The sequence below is a fragment of the Xyrauchen texanus genome, chromosome 14, assembly GCF_025860055.1.
Source record: "Xyrauchen texanus isolate HMW12.3.18 chromosome 14, RBS_HiC_50CHRs, whole genome shotgun sequence".
NCBI lineage: Eukaryota > Metazoa > Chordata > Actinopteri > Cypriniformes > Catostomidae > Xyrauchen > Xyrauchen texanus.
The window spans coordinates 37,845,032-37,868,449 of record NC_068289.1 but is presented as its reverse complement, the minus strand read 5'-3'; the positions used below and the strand labels follow the sequence as shown (position 1 = coordinate 37,868,449).

General features: G+C 38.4%; 1 protein-coding gene across 1 annotated transcript in view; it reads right to left on the bottom strand.

The window, feature by feature from the left end:
- Nucleotides 1–2,687: 2,687 nt before the first annotated feature.
- The window catches only part of LOC127655043 (inactive dipeptidyl peptidase 10-like), a 62,451-nt gene continuing 41,720 nt past the window's right edge, over nucleotides 2,688–23,418 (bottom strand). Inside the window, exons 19-26 of the mRNA XM_052142636.1 lie at nucleotides 21,654–21,723; nucleotides 12,564–12,758; nucleotides 5,374–5,428; nucleotides 4,585–4,684; nucleotides 4,450–4,508; nucleotides 4,290–4,362; nucleotides 4,132–4,205; nucleotides 2,688–3,211 (exon numbers count right to left, since the gene is read on the bottom strand). Of these exons, the coding sequence (XP_051998596.1) occupies nucleotides 3,086–3,211; nucleotides 4,132–4,205; nucleotides 4,290–4,362; nucleotides 4,450–4,508; nucleotides 4,585–4,684; nucleotides 5,374–5,428; nucleotides 12,564–12,758; nucleotides 21,654–21,723 (752 nt within the window). The 3' untranslated portion in view covers nucleotides 2,688–3,085. The remainder of the gene's footprint in view (nucleotides 3,212–4,131; nucleotides 4,206–4,289; nucleotides 4,363–4,449; nucleotides 4,509–4,584; nucleotides 4,685–5,373; nucleotides 5,429–12,563; nucleotides 12,759–21,653; nucleotides 21,724–23,418) is intronic.

Here is a 23,418-nt window from a genome sequence, read left to right as displayed (position 1 = left end):
AAGACTCATTGGACTGAAGAAATGGAGGATAAATTAGAGGAACATTGGCAGGAGCACCAGAACCTATTTGATGTTTCCTCTGAACTGTCCCACAACCGGGTGAGAAAGAGAAGAGAGGGAGAGAAATCGACAATTCTCTTGGACAGTCAGGTTAGCAAATAGATCGATGTTACTGTAGGAGGAACATTTTCATATTGTAACCAATAAAATATATGATTAAAAACATACACATCATATTCTCACAGCATATGATCATGCATTAGTTTTCGTCTCTCCTATCACTTCTCACGTGTACTCTGTTGTGAAACGTAATTTGGAGTCCAAGAAGAGTCGTCTGGGATTCATCAATAGTGAAATGTTTTGTAACCTGTTCACCCCTGTCACCGATTCGTCGTGTAATTTGAAAATGCCATGACTTCAGTGACAAGACAAACAGTTGTGAAATATGAACGGTACCACGATCCGACATCTTTGAAAGATGTGTATTGTGTAGGAGGCATAAGACTCAATGCGCAAGAGCAACAAATCTCATGTAGTCCGAGCCAACAGAAGGTCTACTGTGGCACAAGTCACGGAAAATGTATATGATGGTTATGGGAGGAATGTGTCACAACACACAGTGTATCACATCGTGCTGCATATTGGCCTGCGTATCAAGTCAAGTCAAGTGATTTTTATTGTGGTTCAACCATATACAGTTAGTACAGTACACAGTGAAACGAGACAACGTTCCTCCAGGACCATGGTGCTACATAAAAACAACATAGGACAAACACAGAACCACATGGGACTCCGCAACTAAATAAAATACCTATATAAAGTGCATGTGCAAACGTGTGCAAAAATTATGGGACAGTACAATAAATTACTAACAATTAACAGGACAATAGGCACAGTGAGAGACAGTGAGAGACAGTGAGAGACCAGTACTCAGTAGTGCAAAAGATGACAGTTTCTAAAAATGCCAAATGTAAACATAACATACTATGAGATAGTGTTCTATACACATAGCAGTTATTGAGAAAGCAGACATTAATTAAAGTGCATCTCAGGACACGTGTGTGTGTGTGTTTGTGTTTGTGTGTGTGTGTGTGTGTGTGTGTGTGTGTCAGTCCAGTCTCTGAGTATTGAGGAGTCTGATAGCTTGGGGGAAGAAGCTGTTACACAGTCTGGCCGTGAGGGCCCGAATGCTTCGGTACCTCTTGCCAGACGGCAGGAGGGTGAAGAGTTTGTGTGAGGGGTGTGTGGGGTCGTCCACAATGCTGGTTGCTTTGCGGATGCAGTGTTTTTTGTAAATGTCTTTGATGGAGGGAAGAGAGACCCCGATGATCTTCTCAGCTGTCCTCACTATCCTCTGCAGGGCTTTGCGGTCCGAAACGGTACAAGTCCCAAACCAGGTAGTGATGCAGCTGCTCAGGATGCTCTCAATAGAATATAGTGAGGATGGGGGGTGGGAGATGTGCTTTCCTCAGCCTTCGAAGAAAGTAGAGATGCTGCTGGGCTTTCTTGGTGATAGAGCTGGTGTTGAGGGACCAGGTGAGGTTCTCCGCCAGGTGAACACCAAGGAATTTGGTGCTCTTGACAATCTCCACAGAGGAGCGTATGTGGACCCCTCTCCACCATCAAAAGCACCTACAATCGCAAGCCTCGAAAGTGGACCTAGGAGGAATGGAAGAACTTTACATGGTCCGATGAGTCCCTTTTTCTTTTACATCACGTGGACGGCCGTGTACGTGTGCGGCATTGACCTGGGGAAGTGATGGCATCAGGATGCACTGAAGACGACAAGCCGGTAGAGGGAGTGTGATGCTCTGGGAAATAATCTGCAGGGAATCCTTGCGTCCGACCATTCATGTGGATGTCAATTTGACACGTGCCACCTACCTAAACATAGTTGCAGTCCAGGTACACCCCTTCATGCAATAGAATTCCCTGATGGCAGTGGTATCTTTCAGCAAAAGTCTCTTGACTTAATATAAAGTGGGTCCATAAAAATGGATTGCAATTACAATATCAAGCAAAATAATTGACAGTTCTGATTTTTGTCATAATCGTGCAGCCCTACTTTCACCATAATCCAGAGTGATCAGTCACATGCCATTTACATCTTAAAAATGTTTCTGGAGAGTCAATGAAGCAAAGAAGGTCCTGCGGCATGTAGATGAATGGGAACACTAACAAAACACTCCCTCCAGGTTTTCTAGAACATCTTTGGTCTGTAGTAAACATTTTTCATTTATTGTCCTTTTCTGTGTTCATAGCATATTATATTCCTAAATTAAGAAGTCTATAAGCATTTATTCATCATCTTTATCAAAGCTCTTGCTGATAATAGACGTCAATCACAGTAGCGCCATATCTGTTTTTTAACGTAAATGAAAACAAGGCTGTGATGGATAGAATTCAGTCTCTTAAATGTGCACTGTAGCTGTATAAAGCTCCTACATTGCATGTAATTTTCAGCCTCGATGTCATTCCCGTCAATAATGATTGATGGCACCACTGTGAATATGGGCCGTTACTTCAGCATTTACAGTGGCAGAGAGTGTGTAATAAATGAGACACAGTCAAACACTTAATATATGTAATGAATAACATTTATTTGATTGTTTTCTAAATTTTTACAAGTGTGAAATGTTACAAACAGCAAATGCTTCAAAGTGTTTAATTAGATTATCCTGTAAACAGACAACATGTGACAACAGGTTATGAAGTGACAAAGGAAACAGACTTCTACTCTATAACATATAGACAGACAGCAAGTTGACGTTCAGCAATTCTAGGGGATTATAAAATAAACATATGTAAGATGGTCATAGTTTGGACTTTTCAAGATAATGCAATGTATTATTACTTTGTCTCTTTCTGATCAATTAAAAAAGTGTTATCAGAAATCACATTTAATTGTTAATGTTTCAGCCTGGTAAGATGTGCGTTTCATGAGTTGTGCTGCTGCTCAATCAATGTGTGAGAATGAATCAGCTGTTCTAGATCTGATGCTGTGTGACTCATCTATCTCTCTGCCTCTTCTTCAGGTGACATTGTGAATAAATATGTAAATGAGGAGGAGGGGTGGCCACAGATGTTAGTCGTCATCACTGGTTTCCTTGGTAACAGGTAAGTTGTCATGGAAGCACTCTCTGATGAAGGAGATGAGTGAGTTTAGCATGTAGCGTCTGCTGATGACAACATCACCCTCATCAGGGAAAATCTGCACAGAGATCAGAAAGGTTAAAGGTTGAGTGCGTGAGGTCGGATGTCGAGCAGGTGCATGTAAGTTGGGTGGTTTCACATATAGAATGTTTTAAGTGAACCAAACACAGTTGGGTTGAAGTGAACCAGCCACTCATGATCTCAGTGCTTTTGGTGTTCACAATGTAAGTGGACTTAAGAGGACCCAGTTTCTCTTTTGGTCCTCTTCACATTATTGTGGTCTCAGACCCGCTGTTGATCACACCACAGCTCCCGAACAACCCCATTGCACTTTTCACGATTATGGCATTTGGCAGACAATAGTGTTTCATAAATATTTACGATTATCATAAGCAATTGTCATACAAATTGTCAAACTTCTTAAGGTTCACGTACGTTTATTACAGATTGTCCTGCACATTCAGAAGTAATTAAGTGATGTTTAACCTGAATTCATAAAATAAAATGGGGCTATATGATTACTTTTAAGGTTTTAAATAATCGTGAATTATATATGAAACATTATTGCACATTATTGCATTATATAAGGATAGAATTACATAAGTTATATTTTACATGTTATATAATTTATGAAACCTAGACAACACCATCAATTATATGACATTATGCAATAATAATGATATATACTGTATTTCTGTCCTAAATTCTTCACTCTCTCACATTATGTTAATGTTCTTTGATAAAACATACAAGCCCTTATTTCACATGAAGGAAAACATTTGAAATTCTATGTGCATTAGAAAATATGTTTGAGAGGAATGGAGCATCTCCTCCTTTATGTCGTTCACATTGCGTGTATGAGCCAAGAACATTTGTCATCGCACAAATAAAATGAAAGTGAAACTATAAATGTTATCCCGCTCAGAGCGCTTGGAGAACTCAAACTAGGAGTGAAAACAAACTAAGTTGAACTCTCACCTGTAACGTATATTTCACATTAAACTCGGACAGTAGCTTCACCAGTTCTGCTGTATGTTGAAAATGAACGTTTGCTGATAGAAGGAGAGAAATTAAGTGTCAAATGATAATGCGTCATTATATATCTGCAAGTATCATGAATTCTGTCATGAGCTCACCGTCTGCTGTTCCATGAAGAATCAAAAACTTTAAACTCTCAGAGTGAGTGACATTCGACACGAAACTGGAGATCTGATACACACACACACACACTGGCATATAAGAGTAATCTGAGGTACACACAACCATGATGTAAGAGTGAAAGTCATGATATCTTACCTTGTATTTGAGATCATTTTTTATGGGAAAGCCAAAGAATCGTTCTGTAAATGTCGAACCTTTACACAGACACACACAAGTGAGAATGTTTATTGTGTCAGATAATGAATGTGAGTTTGTGTGTGCCACACGCACCATAGAGTTGCCAGTCAAACACTGGTGCCATGGCAATGCCACAGCGCAGCTCAGATGTGTGTGACAGCAGAAGAATTGAACTCAAGAAGCCGCCGTATGCCTGAAAAGAAACAATAAATACAACATCTATTCTACTCTTGATCTCAGGAACCAAGGACAAATTATTTAGAGTATATTTAGTGTCTTTGATAGAGATGCAGTTTATTTAAAGTACTTGATCTTGTTGTCAACTACAGGACTTTTCTGTGGTTTTCACTTTATGATTCTGGTGATAAATCTGACCTGACCTTTTCTTTCAAACAAGCACAAATGTGAGTTCCAGTGAGACACTTACAATGGAAGTCAATGGGGCAATTTTTGGAGGTTTAAAGGCAGAAATGTGAAGATTATAATATTATAATTGTAAAAGCACTTACATTCATTCTTCTGTTAAAACTCGTATATTATTTGAGCTGTAAAGTCGCTTTAGGGTTTATGGCGTTATGTCATCATGGTAAAGAAGTTGTAAAATTGTTTCTATCTTTCCACAGATGTGGTTATTAAGTGATTTTAATGATGGTAAAATCATGTTAACACACATATTGTTTATGTCTTGTGTCTATACTTTTGAATCAGTATTTTAATGTTTACAGATTAAACCCCATTGACTGTCTCACTGGAACGCATTTGTGCTTTTTTAAAGAAAAGGGACGAGTCGAAATTTATATTTGTGGTAATCAACATTATGCCACAAATGCTGTCGATTGAGAGTAACTTGTATTAAACCTGGAATATTCCTTTAATCCCCACCTTTCCGAAAACCCCGACTCTGCGTGCATCGATATAAGACAGCCCTGCCAGATACCTGCAGCAAACAAAAAAATATATGGACAAGCTGTAACGCTAGTATGGAACTGGAAAACAACTTCAGTCCACAAATTAAATGTATGAACACTATTTTCACATTACAAGAGATTATGACTAATAAATGTGTCATCTTTATATGTCAGAGTTCAGCCACTTTTGTTGATTGTGTTTTGTTGATTGTGTTTTGTTGTGTTTGTGGTTGAGGTCTGACACTCTTGTGTTGTCTATGTGAGAGTGCATGGCTTGTCCTTTTGGCACTGTCATGCATTCTCTTGTCTTGTTGAGTGCATTGCTCTTATGTCGTTCTTGTGGCATGCACTCATGTCAATGTGTTGCGTTTGTCTCTCATGACCTCGGGTTAGGATTAGGGTGAGGCTTCGCGTTGCGCTCAACTTGCGCTGCGTGTCTGGGTCATGATTCGTTGTCGTGTTGTGCTGGGGTTTGGCCCCTTCGGTGCTTGTTTATTTGTGGAACCCCAGCACAAATGCCCCCGTCTTGCCTGTTGTTTGGCATGAGCACATGTTGCCTTGTCTCTGGCGATATGTGCTCATCTCATTCAGGTGTTTGTGTCTGTGAGAGCACGTGGATTTGTTTAGTTTCCGTATTGCCTCTCAGTCTTCCGTCACATCCCGCCTCCTTGTCTCCTCATTATTAGTTCATTGGTGTAACATTGGTTTGATTTCTCTCCCTTTATTGGCCCCACCTGTTCGCTGTCCTGAGCTGGATCGTTGGTTGGTTTTCTTCCTGTCTGTTCAGATCTTTGTGTATTTATTAGGGGCCAAGCACCGGCCAAAGCATACCATGGTTTAAATTTCTGCCCGACTAGATTTTCCACCATTTAGAATTTTCATAAAAACCTACTTTTTCGAACTCGTCCCAGGCCGTAAGTCTTATTTACACAAATATTGACGTGCATCATCTGGAGACACTCAGGACAAAACATTATTAAAAGAATTTTGATAGACCAAACCATATTTGAATGGCACTTCAACAAATTAAATGAAGAATGCTCAAAATTGTATTTGAGGCTGTAATGCTTTGATGTATTTGAAATATTATGATGAGAATTGTATGTGTCATAGCCATCATGCCCTGAAATGACCTGCAGCGTTCTGGCACAGTGCCCTCTATGGGTCAGGAGATATAAAAAAAATTGTTATTTTTGCTTATAACTTTTGAACGGTTTGTCCTAAAATCACGAAACTGGACTCTTTAGATTTTGTGGGGCATACCATGTCAAATGATACCAATTTTGCCTATGTCTGCCATTTCGTTACAAAACTGCCCTGAAGGTGCTCAACAAGATTCAGGTCAGTGACAGCGATAAAATAAATATAACAAAATATATAAACATGCTAATAACTTCTGATAATTTTAGCCTATTGTTATGACTCTGGTCTTGATAGATTCCTTGGGTCAAGCCAAGTTTAACGATATCACATTTGTCATGGTCTGCCAAACTTCCTGTTGGTCATTATTAATTTAAATGAAAACTACTTTTTTAACTCCTCCCACAGCGATAATCGAATATTCACCTAATTTTGCTCATATCATCTTTAGACCATGCTAATAAAAGTTTTTTCTGATCTTGCAGTCTAAAATGAATGTAACAACACACACACACACACACACACACACACACACACACACACACACACACACACACTCACACAAACATGTACCACCAAATAATACCAAAAAACACTTCTTTCATCTTGTCATTTCACTTATTCCATGGTAAATTTTGGTTAAGTAAAATAAGTTATAAAACGCCATATTTATTAGTATTATTGTAGACTCAGTTCTAAATGTGGCCACAGATGACATCAAAGCTCCATTGTTCCATGAGTGACATACTCAGATTTAAATGCCTGGATCTACAGACCTATTTACTGACTATTTTTTAAAGAAGACACTTGGGAGATTATTGTGCAAGTGTAATCAGTTATTTAACTGAGTCAGGTTTGTAGGCCTCCTTGCTCGAACATGCTTTTTCAGTTCTGCACACAAATGTTCTATCGGAGGTTAGGGCTTTGTGATGGTCACTCCAATACCTTGACTTTGTTGTCCTTAAGCCATTTTGCCAAAACTTTGGAGGTGTGCTTGGGGTCATTGTCCATTTGGAAGACCCATTTGTGACCGAGCTTTAACTTCCTGTCTGATGTCTTGAGATGTTGCTTGAATATATACGCATAATGTTCCTTCCTCATGATGTCATCATCTATTTAGTGAAGTGCACCAGTCCCTCCTGCAGCACCCCCACAACATGATGCTGCACCCCCATGCTTCACAGTTGGGATGCTGTTCTTTGGCTTGTGAGCCTAACCCTTTTCCCTCCAAACATAACGATGGTCATTATGGCCAAAAAGTTCAATTTCAGGTGATGTCGATATAGGACTCATTTTGCTGTGGATCTAGATACTCGTCCACCTGTTTCCTCCAGCATCTTCACAAGGTCCTTTGCTATTGTTCTGGGATTGATTTGCACTTTTCACACAAACTATGTTCATCTCTAGGAGACAGAATGTGTCTCCTTCCTGAGCGGTGTGATGACTGTGTGGTCACATGGTGTTTATACTTGTGTACTATTGTTTGTACAGATGAACGTGGCCCTTCAGGTGTTTGGAAATTGCTCCCAAGTATGAACCAGACTTGTGGAGGTCCACAATGTTTTTCTGAGGTCTTGGCTGATTTCTTTTGATGTTCCCATGATGTCAAGCAAAGAGGCACTGAGTTTAAAATACATCCACAGGTACACCTCCAATTCAGTGCACCTCCTATCAGAAACTAACTGGCTAATTGCCTATAGTCTAGACATAATTTTCTAGAATTTTCCAAGCTGCTTAAAGGCACAGTTAACTTAGCGTATGTAAACTTCTTACCCACTGTCTGTAAATAATTGTAGGAAAAGTGACTTGTGTCATGCACAAAGTTGATGTCCAAAATGACTTGCTGAAAACAATAGTTTGCTAATATGAAATCTGTGGAGTGGTTAAAAAATTAGTTTTAATGACTTCAGCGTAAGTGTATGTAAACATCTGACTTCAACTGTAAAAACGGCAGAAAAGCAAATATGGGATGATGCCAGTTAGCGGGCTAAGCTAGCTCTTCAGTATACTTACTGTCTGATTGTTCATATGACAACTAAAGAAGAAAACATTTGCAACATTTTGTAATGAATTTTATTTAATTTTAAATTGTATAAAATATTTATTAATTTTATTATGAAATGAAAAAATAGTTCACATCTATCTGAGTGTGTAACTTGATAAAATAATTGAAATATGGTAAGATGTATCATGCTGCATCAAGGCTTATTTTGTAATCAAATCAGAATGTTTCTAAAAATGCTAATGACTTTTGATAATTTTAGGCTATTGTCATTGATATGCTCTTTGGCTGATGCCAAGAACAAAGTATATTACATTACAAGTGATTCTATTCATTGCTTTTTGAGCAGTTTGCTTAAAATCTTCAATTTTCACTACTTTTTGCCATTCCTGTGCTTGGCCCGATAATTGCTGCTTGCAGCTATATTTTTAGTTGTTTTTGTTGGTGTTCTTTTCTCCCTCGTGAGAGTTTTATGTTATGTTTGTTTTCTATTTTGAATAAACATTGATGTCATCTGCGCTTGGGTCCTTCCTTAAAACACCCATTTCGTGACAGTATTATTCCTCTTCTACTTTATAGAGCTCGGAATGAAACAGCCAATCACAATGCTGAGTGCACATCAACAAATGCATACTTGGGTAAACCAAGTAGTAAGCGAGTCGTCTACTCACAATTCTATTGGAGGAGAGGACGCTGGCGCAATCGTTAGCGCGTTAAATTGTTTATTTTATGGTGCTGTTGACTGGTTTTATTTCGGCTGATGTTACCTGCTGCTAATATGCGGCCTTGCTGGATTTGATTTGTTTTTATGCTGGCATTATTTGGAGTTTACGGCAAGATTTATTTCGACCGCCCGGATTGCACTATGCTGAAATACTCTGCCATGGAACTTTTACAGCTTGGTCATCTTGCGCCCTCTGCGACTGGTGTTTGGGGAAAACTGCGATCGCTACAACGTCTCCGCCGGCCAAAATACGTTCATCGTGGCTCCCGCCGGAATCTGCATTCAAGCTGAGCCGGTATAAACTCAGTTTCGCAAATTTATCTTTGCGTCATGTCTGCCCTGCTAACTTCTACCTCCAGAAGTCTACTCCATCTAGCTGGGGTGTCCGTCTTGACACAGTCAGGTTTGCACATTTGAATACTCGCTCTATAAACAACAAAGCGGCTTTACGTTGTGACATTGTCTTGGACAACAAAAAAAAGGGCTTTTTCTGCCTTTGTGAAACGTGGTATCAGCCAAATGACTATTTCAATCTAAATATGTGTGCTCTGCCTGGCAACAGGTGGCGGCCTTGCTGTCATTTACAGATCTGATGTTGCAGTAACTGAGGTTTCATTGCCGTGCTTTTCATCATTTGAATGTTTATGGCTTGCAATAATGCTGTGTGTTTCATGGATACACTAGAATGTTTTAACTTCACTCAGCATGTTAATTTTCCGACACACAAACACGGACATCTATTAGATCTGGTTTGCACCTCAGGAGTACTTGAGTGTACTGATGTATGTATAAGTGATCATAAGCTCCTCACGTTCAATCTAACTCCTCCTCCTTTGCAGACAGTGAAAGAAGTGTTATCTGTTTTAGGAAATTCAGTGATATTGATCTTGATCTTCTTAGTTATACTATGGGTGATTTACCAGTTGCGGCCTCTATTGACCAGTATAATGCTGCTCTTACAGCTATTCTGGATGAGTTTGCCCCTTTGAAAAAACGTGTTGTTTCTTTTAAGAGATCATCTCCTTGGTATAAATCTGAGTTGCACAAATTGAAGGCGATAGGCAGGCAGTTGGAACAGAAATATAAAAAATCTGGCTTAACAGTTCATAGATCAATGTTTGATCAGCGTCAGATTGAGTATCACACAGCTCTCAAAGCTGCAAAAGCGGCATATTATTCTACTATTATTAGTAGTAACATCTCAAATCCCAGAGTTCTGTTTAGAACCGTTAATAATCGAATTACATCTCCCAGTAACTTAAACTGTCCTACCATTGAGCAGTGTAATGCATTTCTCAATTATTTTTCATCTAAGATTGAGAATCTTTATAACGCCATTGCCTGTGAGGATGCTTCTGAGTTTGTTGAGGTGCGTTCTCCTAATCTCTCTGGTCTTGCTTTTTCAATTTTCAGTACTGTTGATTTTGATTTTATTTCTAAACTTGTTTTGTCAATGAATTCTACTTGCATACTTGATCCACTATCTACGACTGTTTTGAAAAACTGTCTTCCTGTCATTGTGCCCCACATCACTGCTATTGTAAATGCTTCACTCAATACAAGGAATGTGTCTTCTGCTCTAAAAATGGCTGCAGTTACCCCAGTGCTTAAAAAGCCTGGGAGTGATATCCCCGATATGTCAAATTATCGACCCATCTCTAATTTACCTTTCCTGGCAAAAGTGCTTGAGCGTGTGGTTGTTGGCCAACTCCATACTCATCTCTGTATGAATAGCCTACTAGAACATTTTCAATCCGGGTTTAGATCTAGACACAGTACAGAGACTGCTCTAGTCAGGATCCTGAATGACCTTCTCGTTATAGCCGACTCTGGGGCTTGTGGCATTTTGGTTTTGTTAGACCTTAAGGCTGCATTTGATACCATATGTCACAGCATATTATTGGATAGATTGCATATGTGGACCGGTCTGTCTGGAACTGTGTTAAATTGGTTTAAATCTTACCTCTCAGATCGTTCCCAATTTGTCTACCTGGGTTCTAACAGATCTCTGACTGTGCCTCTGTGTCAGGGTGTCCCTCAGGGGTCAGTTTTGGGTCCTGTTTTATTTAGTGTTTATATGCTGCCTCTTGGGCAGATCATTCAGAAGTATGGCCTGAGTTTTCACTGTTACACGGATGACACCCAGATTTATATCAGCTCTCAGCCTGATCTTAATTCTTCCTCTTCAAAATTTTCTGACTGTTTGTTGGAAATTAAAGCGTGGATGAAACTCAACTTTCTAAAACTAAACTGCTCCAAAACTTAATTGGTACTCCAATTAATGTCAATAAATGTAAGGATTTTAAAATTTCAGTACACAGTACCCAATTGTCCCCTTCTGGCCAGGTGCGTAACTTGGGCGTGATTTTTGATGCCCAGCTAACTTTTAATTCACATTTTAAAAACATAACAAAGGTTGCTTTTTTCCATCTGAGGAACATTGCACGTATTAGACAATTTCTCTCTAGGCCTGATGCAGAGAGGCTTATCCATGCCTTCATTACATCAAGGCTTGATTATTGTAACTCTCTTTTTGCGGGTTTACCAGTAAATTCTATTAGGACGTTGCAATATATACAGAACTCTGCCGCACGTGTTTTGACTCATACAGCCTCACGCCATCACATTACACCCGTGCTCCAGCAACTGCATTGGCTTCCAGTTCAGCCACGTATTGATTATAAAATTCTGATTTTAACTTATAAAGCAGTACATGGGTTGGCTCCAGATTAAATCTGTGATTTGGTTACTCCATCCGTTCCCGCTCGCTCTCTCCGCTCTGCTGGCTCTCTCTCTCTGTGTCAGCCTCGTTGTAAATTAAAAACCATGGGTGGAAGGGCCTTTTCCTATAACGCGCCTAAGTTATGGAACACTACCCTCTCTATTAGGGATGCTGCTTCTGTGGATTGTTTTAAGAAACTTCTTAAAACACATCTTTTTAGTCAAGTTTTCAATTTATAATTGTATTATTTTTTTAATGTATTTTTTCTTTTTTGATACTTCTATATATACTTTTTTTTATTCACATGTTTGATTATTTTGTTCTGTACATGCTGTAGCGCTCTGAGTCTGAGAAAGGCGCATTACAAATAAACTCCTTTCTGGCGCCACCCAAACTCCCTGTAGTTACTATGTCTAGATTATGTCTATCTCTGTAGTTATGTCTAGAGGGGTCACTTTGAGCCCCTTAATAGACAGACCAAATCGATATTGATTTAAAAATCTGAATTAAATAATCTGAAGTTTATAGACATGTAACTGATGAACACAAAAGACGATTGAGACTCGACACACTCACTTTAAAATGGCAAGTTGATCTTCAACGTCCACAAGTCCCAAACCCTTGTGAACTTCCTGTAGAATCTGCTCGCCCTGAAAACCACTCCCCCTGCCATCCGCCCGTGCCACGATGACATCATCACAGCTAACCAGCACATCGGCCCAATCTAGATGAAAACACTCATTCACTTGCTGGGAACCAGGAGCGCTATCACTAATAAACACACACACACACACACACACACACACACACACACACACACACACACACAAACAAACACAGGTCAGACAGATTAGGGCTGCATGATTTTGATAAAACTCATAATTGTTGATTATTACCATTTTTACCTATTTTGTAATCACACTTATTAATAGAATTACATTAAAAGGCTACTTATATTCAACTGCATGCTATAGCTAATCTTTATATAGACTACACAAAGCATGAAGCAAGCATATGGGCATCAGACATTAATATTAAGATCAGTTGTCATTGCTGAGATATTGACTCATTTAAGTGTCTCTTATTCATCATTGCCATTTCATTACGTAACACACATGTCAGGGATTGGTCAGAATAGTCAACGCGTTGTAAATTGAAACCTTTCATGTAACAAGAGTAGACTTAAATGTCATTATATAATCATCAGTTTACACAAATACAATATTGCGGCAGCCGTAATCGTAATTGCATTCGTAATACATTTTTTTATTAATTGAGTAGCCCTAAAGCCTGGTTTATACTTTGGAAGAAGCTGAACTTTTTTCTCCTGGATGAACTAAAGCACTCTAGGCAAACGAAGCCGCCATTATACTACGCGTGACATAATTTAAAAAAAAGTTGGTTTAGGGTGATGTCACGTGTTTAATGTGCTGTTCCAGCCACAAGTAAAGCCAATAATGTATCTTTTTTCTCCGTGGACCGCCGCATTTAGCGTTGTGCCTCTTCTTTGCTTTATCAAACTTGTCACAGCCTATGTGACATCATCTCTCTCTACTCATTTGTTGTGGCCGTGCTGTCTTTGTAGTTTTTGTGTCGCAACTCATGTAAATAAGTATACTTCCACACAATATCTGAGATATGGGCTTCAATATTATCCATTTTAATGACAGTAACCTAGGTAACAATTCCTCAGCTGGCACACGTGTATATAAATAAAATGTGCGCAAACAGGAGAAATCTCACCAAACTAGCACCTTGGCAGAACAAAAATGTCACAGCATTTCCTCATAATTTGTAGGTGAAATAAGCAAAGCCTGTTCTCCTAGTAAGAATAAGATTAGCCTTAAGAAAAACTGAGAAACTATGAATTCCAAAGATTTTTGCTTCTGTTGCTCTGCAATGCAGTGTAAATATGATAATAAACATCTGTGTGTGAGTCGCATGATGCCATGCGAGGGTTGGACATGTGAACGGCGAGCTCTGTGCACTTTGCTAGTTTTTATACTTTTTATTTCATAAACCAGTGATATTCAATACACTCTGATTCTTGACGTTCTAATAAGACAATATGTCAAAGAATTCAAAATCCTCAGGCTCTGGAGACATTAAAAGACACTTACGTGCTTAATCATAAGCCCCTGAGGAGGCTCAGAGCCAGGGACTCAATTTGTACAATTTGAAAGAGATTCAGTGTTAACTGTTGATCATGATTGCAATGCTGGCGAAGGTCGTGGCTGACTTGGAGGATCTTGCTGTAATACGTTGATCGATCACTGCCATGGAGACAAAATTCACTGAGATGGTTACAAGAATGTCAGATGTTGAGAAACGGATCGATTATCTGAATAAGCTGCTAATACGCTAGCAACCAAGATCATGGAGCATGCCTGGGAAAAGTTGGAAGACCAACGTCAGAATTTTTGGAATTCCTGAAGAAGTAGAAGGTTGAGATATGGTGAAATTTCTGGATAGGCTCTTCCCGAGTCTGCTCGACATAATGGGCCATAAGCTGGAAATAGAGCAAGCTCACAGAGTTCTGACTCGGAGATACACTGAGGGAGACAGGCCCTGATCAATTCTGGCCAAATTTCTGAGATCTTGTGTTACGCGAAGCGAGGAGTAAAGGAAGGTTTTTTTTGGAAGAACCACAAAATTTTCTTGCTCCCAGACTTTGCGAATTCAACAAAAGAGAAACGGGATCGATTCAAGGAATGCAAGACATTCTTACATCAATGAAAGGTAGTTTTTGCACTGATGTTCCCAGCCAAATTGACAATAGATACTGAGGATGGATGCAACATTTTTTACATGCCCACAGCAAGCGATGTCCTTCTTAAAGTCAATGGAGTGAAGAGGTCATTGTGTGATACGTTCTATGCAGCCGAGTGGGCCTGACTCACTGAACATTCACTTGACTGTCCGAGGAAACTGAGTGTCTTCTTAGTTTCTTTTTGTGCTGGTTCCGCCTAGCGGCTTGAGTATGATTTGTGGGATAGAACTCCGGGACAGTTTGTGGATGAATCTGCACATTCTTTGTGCTTATGCCTCCTGTTGGTTGGAGTTTGCTCTGTGGAATATTTCTTGCAAAACTTTGGAGTGATTAGGGCATCTGTTCCACTAATGTAACAGTCGAGTGGGCCTGACTCACTGAACATTCACTTGACCGTCCGAGGAAACTGAGTGTCTTCTTAGTTTCTTTTTGTGCTGGTTCTGCCTAGCGGCTTGAGTATGATTTGTTTAGGAACACACCTTCGTAGCAGTTATGTGGATGAATCTCCACGTTATTTGTGCTTATGCCTCCTATTGGTTGGAGTTTGTTTTATAGATTATTTTCTGTTGTGTAATTCTGTCTCACAAAATTTGTATAGAAATACCGGACTTGAGCAATCCAATGGCAAAGTTGTTGTGGGGACTCTCGTAGGTGTACATGGACTGTTTGAGTTTAGAGGGATGGATGCCGGTTGGCGCTATCGTCCGCAGGGTTAATGTACATGTTTTTCTTTTTTCTATTTGTTTGGTTCGGGGGGAAGTTTGGGGTTTGACTGTTGCACTAATGTTGGAATATGGTCATTATAAGTTTATTTTTGACACACATCTATATTTTATAATATGTCAAAATGTAAAATGTTAATTTGAGTGGATTTTCTCTCTCCACGTGGAATGGTGAATGGGTTTGGGCACCCCATAAAAAGAAGGAAGGTTATTTCTTTTCTTAAACGTAAGAAATATGATATAGTGTTTCTTCAGGAAATGCATCTTTCCCAGCAGGAAGCTGAAAAAGTAGGGCAGATGTGGGGTGGACATGTTTTCTTTAGTGCTGGCTCAAGTAAGAGCAGGGGAGTAATTACATTGATAAGTAAACTGTCTCAAACAGATTAATGATAAATTAAGAAAAGTCATTATTGTTTTAGCAGACATTCAGGGGCAAAGGTGGATTTTAGCTAATCTTTACGCAACTAACTCCAATGATCAGGGTTTTCTTATAGATCTTGAAGGGATGTTGCAAGCCGTTAGCACCCCTCATGATATAATATTGGGAGGAGGCTTTAATCTTTTGATGGACTTAGTCCTTGATCAAAGTGAAGCAAAAGTGTGTAAGCCCCCTAGAGCAACATTGACGTTTCACAGGATGTGTAGTCTTTCAGATATTTGGAGACGTTTGAACCCGTCTGGTAGGGACTATAAATTTTTTTCATCAGTCCATAAGTTTTATTCTAGAATAGATTTTTTTTTATGTCTAAGTCCCTCATTTCATCTGTTGTTTATTGTTCATTTAGAAACATGTTAGTCTCAGATCATGCTCTGCTGAGTTTAGAGGTGTTGCCACATACGGAGAAAAAGAAATCATATAGTTGGCGCTTTAATGTATCCCTTTTGCAAAATCCTGATTTCCAACAAATGTAAAAGGCTGAAATCAATGTTTATATGGAGACCAACTGGTCCTCAGTATCCTCTGTGGGCGTGGCTTGGGAGGCACTTAAGGCGGTTCTTAGGGGTTGGATCATACAGTATGCCTCATTCATCAAAAAATCCAAAGCATAAGAACTTGGAGTTGGAAGGGAATTTTAAAAGTGCTGAGGCAGATCTGAAGCGCCGAATGCCGTCTGATGGCCTCAGAGAATTTACTCGATTGAAATTCAGATATAATGCTATTTTGTTGCGGAAGGAGGAGTTTTGGCTATTCAGCGCAAGTCAGTCTTACTTTGAGTTGGGGGAAAAAGCAGGGAAACTCTGGCTAGATATATAAAGCAGAGAGAGTCTCTTTCTACCATTCCTTCAATGAAATCTGCTGGTGGGGAAATATTTACCTCGGCTATTGATATTAATAATGCTTTTAAAGAATTCTATCTTGATCTCTATAGTTCCAAATCTTCATCTAACAATGAAGATATTAGAAACTTTGTGGAACCATTAGAACTCCCTAAACTGACGACTGAGCAGAAAAATTATCTTGATTCTGAGATAAACTTGGAGGAGCTTGGCAAGGCAATTAAGGCCTTACCTACAGGCAAGGCTCCGGGGCCAGATGGCTTGCCTTGGAATTCTTTTAGATCGTATGCTACAGAGCTGGCTGTAGCCAGAAGTTTATACGGAAACATTAAAGAATGGAAAGCTTCTGCCAACCATGACACAATCAGAATCAGTCTGATTTGTAAAAAGGTACAAAGATCCAAGCGAGAAGAGTATAAGAGTTACCGTCCAATTTCCCTGATCCAGCTAGATGTAAAAATATTGTCAAAAATTTTGGCTAACTGATTATGTAAAGTTATGATGTCTTTTATACATATAGATCAGGCGGGTTTATTCAGGGCCGCAGCTCTTCTGACAACATTAGGCATTTCATCAATATCATGTGGTCAGTGGCAAATGATCAGACTCCGGTCGCTGCCATCTCACTTGAGGCTGAAAGGGTATTTGATATGGTAGAATGGGATTATATTTTTAAGATTTTGAAATTATACGGGTTCAGGAATACTTTTATTGGATGGATTAAGTGACTATAGACACCTGGTAGCGGCGGTACAAACAAATGGATTAATTTCAGATTATTTTACTCTGGATAGGGGCACCGGCAGGGTTGCCCTCTTTCCCCCTTATTTTTCTGTCTTGCCCTGGAACTGTGATTTAAAGGAGGAGGATTTTCCAGGGGTGATGGCAGGAGGTATGGCACAAAAGCTTTTGCTTTACGCAGACGATATTTTATTATTCGTTTCCGACCCCACTAGATCAATGCCTTGCCTCCACAGAATTATTAATTCCTTCTCTAAGTTTTCAGGATACAGAGTCAATTGGTCTAAATCCGAAGCTTTGGCTCTGACAGCGTACTGCCCAGTAATGGCTTTCCAGCTGGGCACCTACCAGTGGCCCAAACAGGGCTTTAAATGTTTGGGTATTTTATTCCCAGCAAATTTGTGTGATTTAGTCAGTTAATTTTGACCCTTTAATAAAAAGTTTTTGAGCGACGTGGGCAGGGTTGCTTCATTACATTTATCTATGATTGAAAGGTTAATGTTATTCAAATGAACTGTATTCCAAAATTAAATTTCTTACCGCAGTCTCTCCCTATAGATTTCATTTATTTCATTTATTGTTTATTTTTGCAGGGACAATGCACAATTAAAAGTAATTGCGCCAGAATTAGCTAATAGCTAGTTTACATCTGCTGTCCCTGGGCAGGAAAACAAATAAAATAACATACATTACATATACCCCACATAAAACATCACAATACATACATGTACAGAATATAAAATTTAAAACCAGAATATAAAACAGATAATATACAACACAGTCATTAGTGGTTGCAGATCTGTTGTGATAGTAGCCAGTACTTAAGCTTTTTTTTAAAAATTGAGAAGCTATTGAGGCTTCGAATGTTTGTAGGTAGGGAATTCCACAACCCCACTACTCTAACTGAAAAAGCTTTTTGCCCAAAGTTGTTTTTCTGTACTGCGGTACCAGATCTCCCCTGGCAGATGCTCTAGTCCTGCCTGCACTTCCATTATGGATCACGCATCCCTGAAGAGGGGGTGGAGCAAGGTTATTAATCATTTTGTAAATCAGGCACACATCAGTATAAAAAACAAAATTATTCATATTTAAAAAATTTAACCTTTTCAAAATAGTACAGTGATGGTAGTCCCTTGGTTTTTTATCTAACACTTTCATAATTTGTTTATGAAGGGAGTACACAGGCTTAAGTGTAGTTGCATCTGCTTGTGACCAAGTTGTTATGCAATACGACAAGTGAGGTAGAATCAAAGTATGTACTAAAAGAAGTGCAGCTGATTCAGAGAGCTGGTGCCTGATACTTTTAAAATTATTCAAATTAAATTTAACATTATTTATTACCCTTTTTACTTGCTTTTTAAAAGACAGGTGTTGGTCTATTATTATTCCTAAATATTTAACATGCGTCACAAATTTGATTGCTTCACCATTAAATATGATATCTGGATTCACAGAGTTTTGTTTTCGTGCAGTGAAATACGTGCATACAGTTTTACTTACATTTAGAGACAAACAAGACTCATTCAACCAATTTGAGACTTTCACCATTGCAGATGACAGTTTGTTTGCAACTAGTTCTTTAGTTCTTGCATGAGTAAAAAGCACAGTATCATCCGCATACATTATAACATCTATACCTGGACATATTTGAGGCAGATCATTAATATAAATACTAAATAAAATCGGTCCTAAAATTGACCCCTGAGGAACCCCCGTAGGACAGCTAGCAAATGAAGAGCATTTATCAGCCACTCTTGTGCATTGACTTCTATTACTGAGGTACGATTTCATCCACATCAAGGCAGCATCTGATAAATAAAAATTCTGAAGTTCTGACATTAAACAGTTATGATTCACTGTATCAAATGCCTTTGCTAAATCTAAAAACACAGCTCCAACAACACCACCTTTGTCAAGTTTACTTCTAATTTGTTCGACAAAATAACAATTAGCAGTTTCAGTAGAATATTTTTTCGAAACCCAAATTGCATTTGGTGTAGATTTACTTCACTTTCATTTAAATAAGAAACTAATTGATCAGAAACTACTCTTTCTGCAATTTTTGATGCTATTGGAAGGATACTTATGGGTCTATAATTTGATGGAAGAGTCCTATCACCTGCTTTAAAAATAGGTGTCACTACTGCCGCTTTCCAGCAATCTGGAAAATATGAGTTTGTAATTGACAGATTTGTCAAGTGTGTTAGAGGTTTGCAAAGAATTGATTTATAAGTTTTAAAAAATCGTGCATCAGTATCATAAACATCTTTAGACTTAGATCCTTTAGATGTCCCCCTTTCTTATATAAAACAATTTAATAGTATAGTGAAGTCCTTCATTTAGAATGGTAAACATCCAAGATTACATTTCAGTAAGATACATAGGCCGATTGACATAGGGGGGCTAGATCTACCCAAGATTTTGTTTTATTATTATGCATTCGGTCTCAGACATTTGGTTCATTGGTCGCTTCCACCTGAGAGAGCCCCTCCCTGGTTTTGTATTGAACAGGAAATTCTTGCCCCTATTTCACCATTGCAAAGCCTTTCTATCAAACTAACCGGAGAAGTTAAATTACACCCTGTTTTCTCACATTTACACTCGATATGAACAAAAGTGTCCAGAGTGTTTAATTTTACATTTATTTAAATGTTGCCTCGAGCATATGAACCCTAAATGATGTATAAATAAGTCCCCTTTCTGCTGGTCAGAGTGGATTGTGAGGGGGGTTACTACACTCGGTGACCTGTATGAGACTGGAGTGTTGAGATCTTTTAAAAATTTGGTTCAATATTTTGAGATTCCCAGATCTCAGTTTTTTCTGTATTTTCAGCTGCGGCACCTTATCTGTATTGTTTTTGGGAGTAGTATACACCCCCTTGAAGCAGCAGATACTCTGGTAGAGGTGATTACTGCTTTTGGGAAAGGTCATGAGGCATCAGTGTATTACTCCCTGCTAATTCAGAGTCTGGGGGACGGAGCTTTAACTTCTATCAAGAGATTATGGGAGAAACATTTAAATTTGGTATTGTAGGAGGGATTGTGGGCTAGGATCCTAAAAAACATCAAGTCTGTATCTAGAGATGCAAGGGTGCACCTTATGCAATTCAAGATTTTACATAGATTCTATTGGACCCCCTCTAGATTTTATAGGCTTGGATTTAAAGACACACAAAGGTGATACCAATCGGAGGATGGAGACACGGACCATGTTTTTTAGTGGTGTGCTGAGATCCAGGAATTTTGGTTGATATAAAATATTGGGTCTTGACCAGTGTTATGAAGGGGACCGAAGTCAGCTGGAATGCCCTCAATTCGAGAGGGTGGCAGCTTTAGAGAAGGTGTAGTGTAGAAGGCTGGGAATCTGGGATTCATTTTTGGGAAATGGGGCAGTTATTTGATGTTTTGGGGGGGGTCTCTCGGGGAGGGACTGTGGAGAGAAAGGCATAGTTTTTAATGTGTATGATTTTATATATATATATATATATATATATATATATATATATATATATATATATATATATATATATATATATACACATACATATTTTATTTTAGATTTTTTTTCTGTGTGTGTACTTATGTGAGACCACGGGGATGTTCGTTGGGGGTCGGGGTGGGGTTGTTGATTGGGGAGGGGTAGTAGTGGGAGTTAAATGTTGATTAATTGTAAATTACATTTACAGTTGTGTGTATAATAGAGTTATAATAGAGTTATTGTATATAATTATTCTTTGAGTAACAGCTGTGAGTATATTGGTAAGTCATGGTTTCAATAGTGCATGTTGTTGTTTAAAAATGGTAAAAGTGGCGTGTATGAGTTTGACAATGCAAAATAAACTATAACAATTCCAGCTGAAAATCTGCAAGTGTTTTCATCTTTTGTTTAGTTCTAGAATGTTGATTTGGTCACACTGGAACACTTTTATGTAAGAGAAAATCATACCGCTGGCTAGATTCTGCTTCATATCAGCTTTTGTTGGTTGTCGCAGTATGTGGAGTCGTCCTGTTTAATTGCTTTTTGTAACCCACGTACAAGTGGAAATCATTTATAATTTAACATGTGTGTATGTGTTTTTGTGTGTGTGTGTGTGTGTGTGTGTGTGTGTGTGTGTGTGTGTGTGTGTGTGTGTGTGTGTGTGTGTGTTATCATACAGCAGTAGTAGTAGAGGGTACTGGTTACTTTCTTCAAATTGTGGAGGGAAGCTGAGCTCCAGTCTCAGTGCTGTAAACACACAGTAAACACACAGTAAACACTAAACACTGACAGCAAAAGACAAAATGCTTTAAAAACATCTTAGTCCACATACACACACACCCCCACAGGAATCTTCTGTTTCCTTGAATCATTTACAAATGGACTAATAATTAACAACTGACAAAACACATTTTCAGTTAATCATAATATTTACATTGACTCTAAAAAGATTTCTATGTTGCCAGGAAATGGGCGGGCGTCTTGGGTTTAGACATTCTTTCTGCTCTGATATTTATATGATGGCATATGCCAATGTGCAATCAGTGCAAATGTTTGACCCATTGCTGTCCATTTGCGTTTTTGATAGAATTGCATTCAAATTAATTTTGGGTCAAGCTAAGATGAAGTAGTTCCATGAATAATATTTATGTTGATTCAGTGTTTGTATTTTGTAGTGTTCAGTAAATCAGGTTTTGTGGTCCTGATTTAGTCTTTGCAGGCATGAATATCCTTCACATAATTATTGTGCTTTACGGATAGGGGGTGAAGACCAGGGTTGGGAGGATTACGTTTTAAATGTATTCCACTACAGATTACAGATTATATGCTGTAAAATGTAATTTGTAACGTATTAATCAAGGTCAATAATGTAATTGAAATATTTTGGATTACTTCTTCAGCACTGGTAGATTTTTTTTCACTTGTTTTGACTATAAAAACTCAAAATACACATGTTAAAAATACACATGTTAAAAATACATTCTCTGAAAAACCCAAATATCTCATGCAGTGTTGCTTCTAAAACAAGATCAATCAAACTGATCTTGTTTTAAGGATTTTACATATTTTTACAGAAAAACAATACAAACAATACAAAAGAGTTTGCCTTTACATGCGCATGTAAAATGGCTAGAAATAGCATTTTAGCCTAGCGTAAAGCTGACAATTTACACAAGGTTTATTTCTACTTCTTCTGCTCGAAACTGACTTCAAACATACATCTCTGTCTGCTCGTATGAATGTAACACATCATAAGAAAGTGTTTCACCGCTGTTCAAATGCACTTTTATCATTTATGTGTATAAATGTTTTCCATCTGAAATAAATTACTAAATATTAAATGAAACAAATGACAATAAAATGCAAAGTAATCCCTTCAGTAATCAAATTAATTTTTGAATGTAACTGTATTCTGATTACCATTGAGTTAAATTGTAACTGTAGTGGAATACAGTTACTTATATTTTGTATTTTAAATATGTAATCCCATTACATGTATTCTGTTACTCCCCAACTCTGGTGAAGACATAGATGGTCTTTCAGGACAGTCCTCCCTGAGGATTCTCAAAGACGTACAACAGCATCCACATGACCACATATTCACAAATAGTAATTCATATTTATTTTACATGGAGTTATTTTTACAGCAGCTGAAACTTTTAACTTCAAGGTGCTATGGGAAATAGTTTTATTTAATAAAACTTAATTAACAATGTATTTTTTTAGGGGTAGTTCTGACTTTTCCCATGAGAAGACAGTGACTGCTACAAGTGAAAATGTTAGTTCCCTACTTATTAACATGTGTTTACTCTCATCAAGACCTCTCTGGAAATATCTGAAGGAAAACACGGCCAGTTTGTTTCTAATGTCAAACTTCATTAGAACAGAACATATATAACACAAGAGGAAAACTATGTTCATTTTTCATAGTCTTTAAAAGCC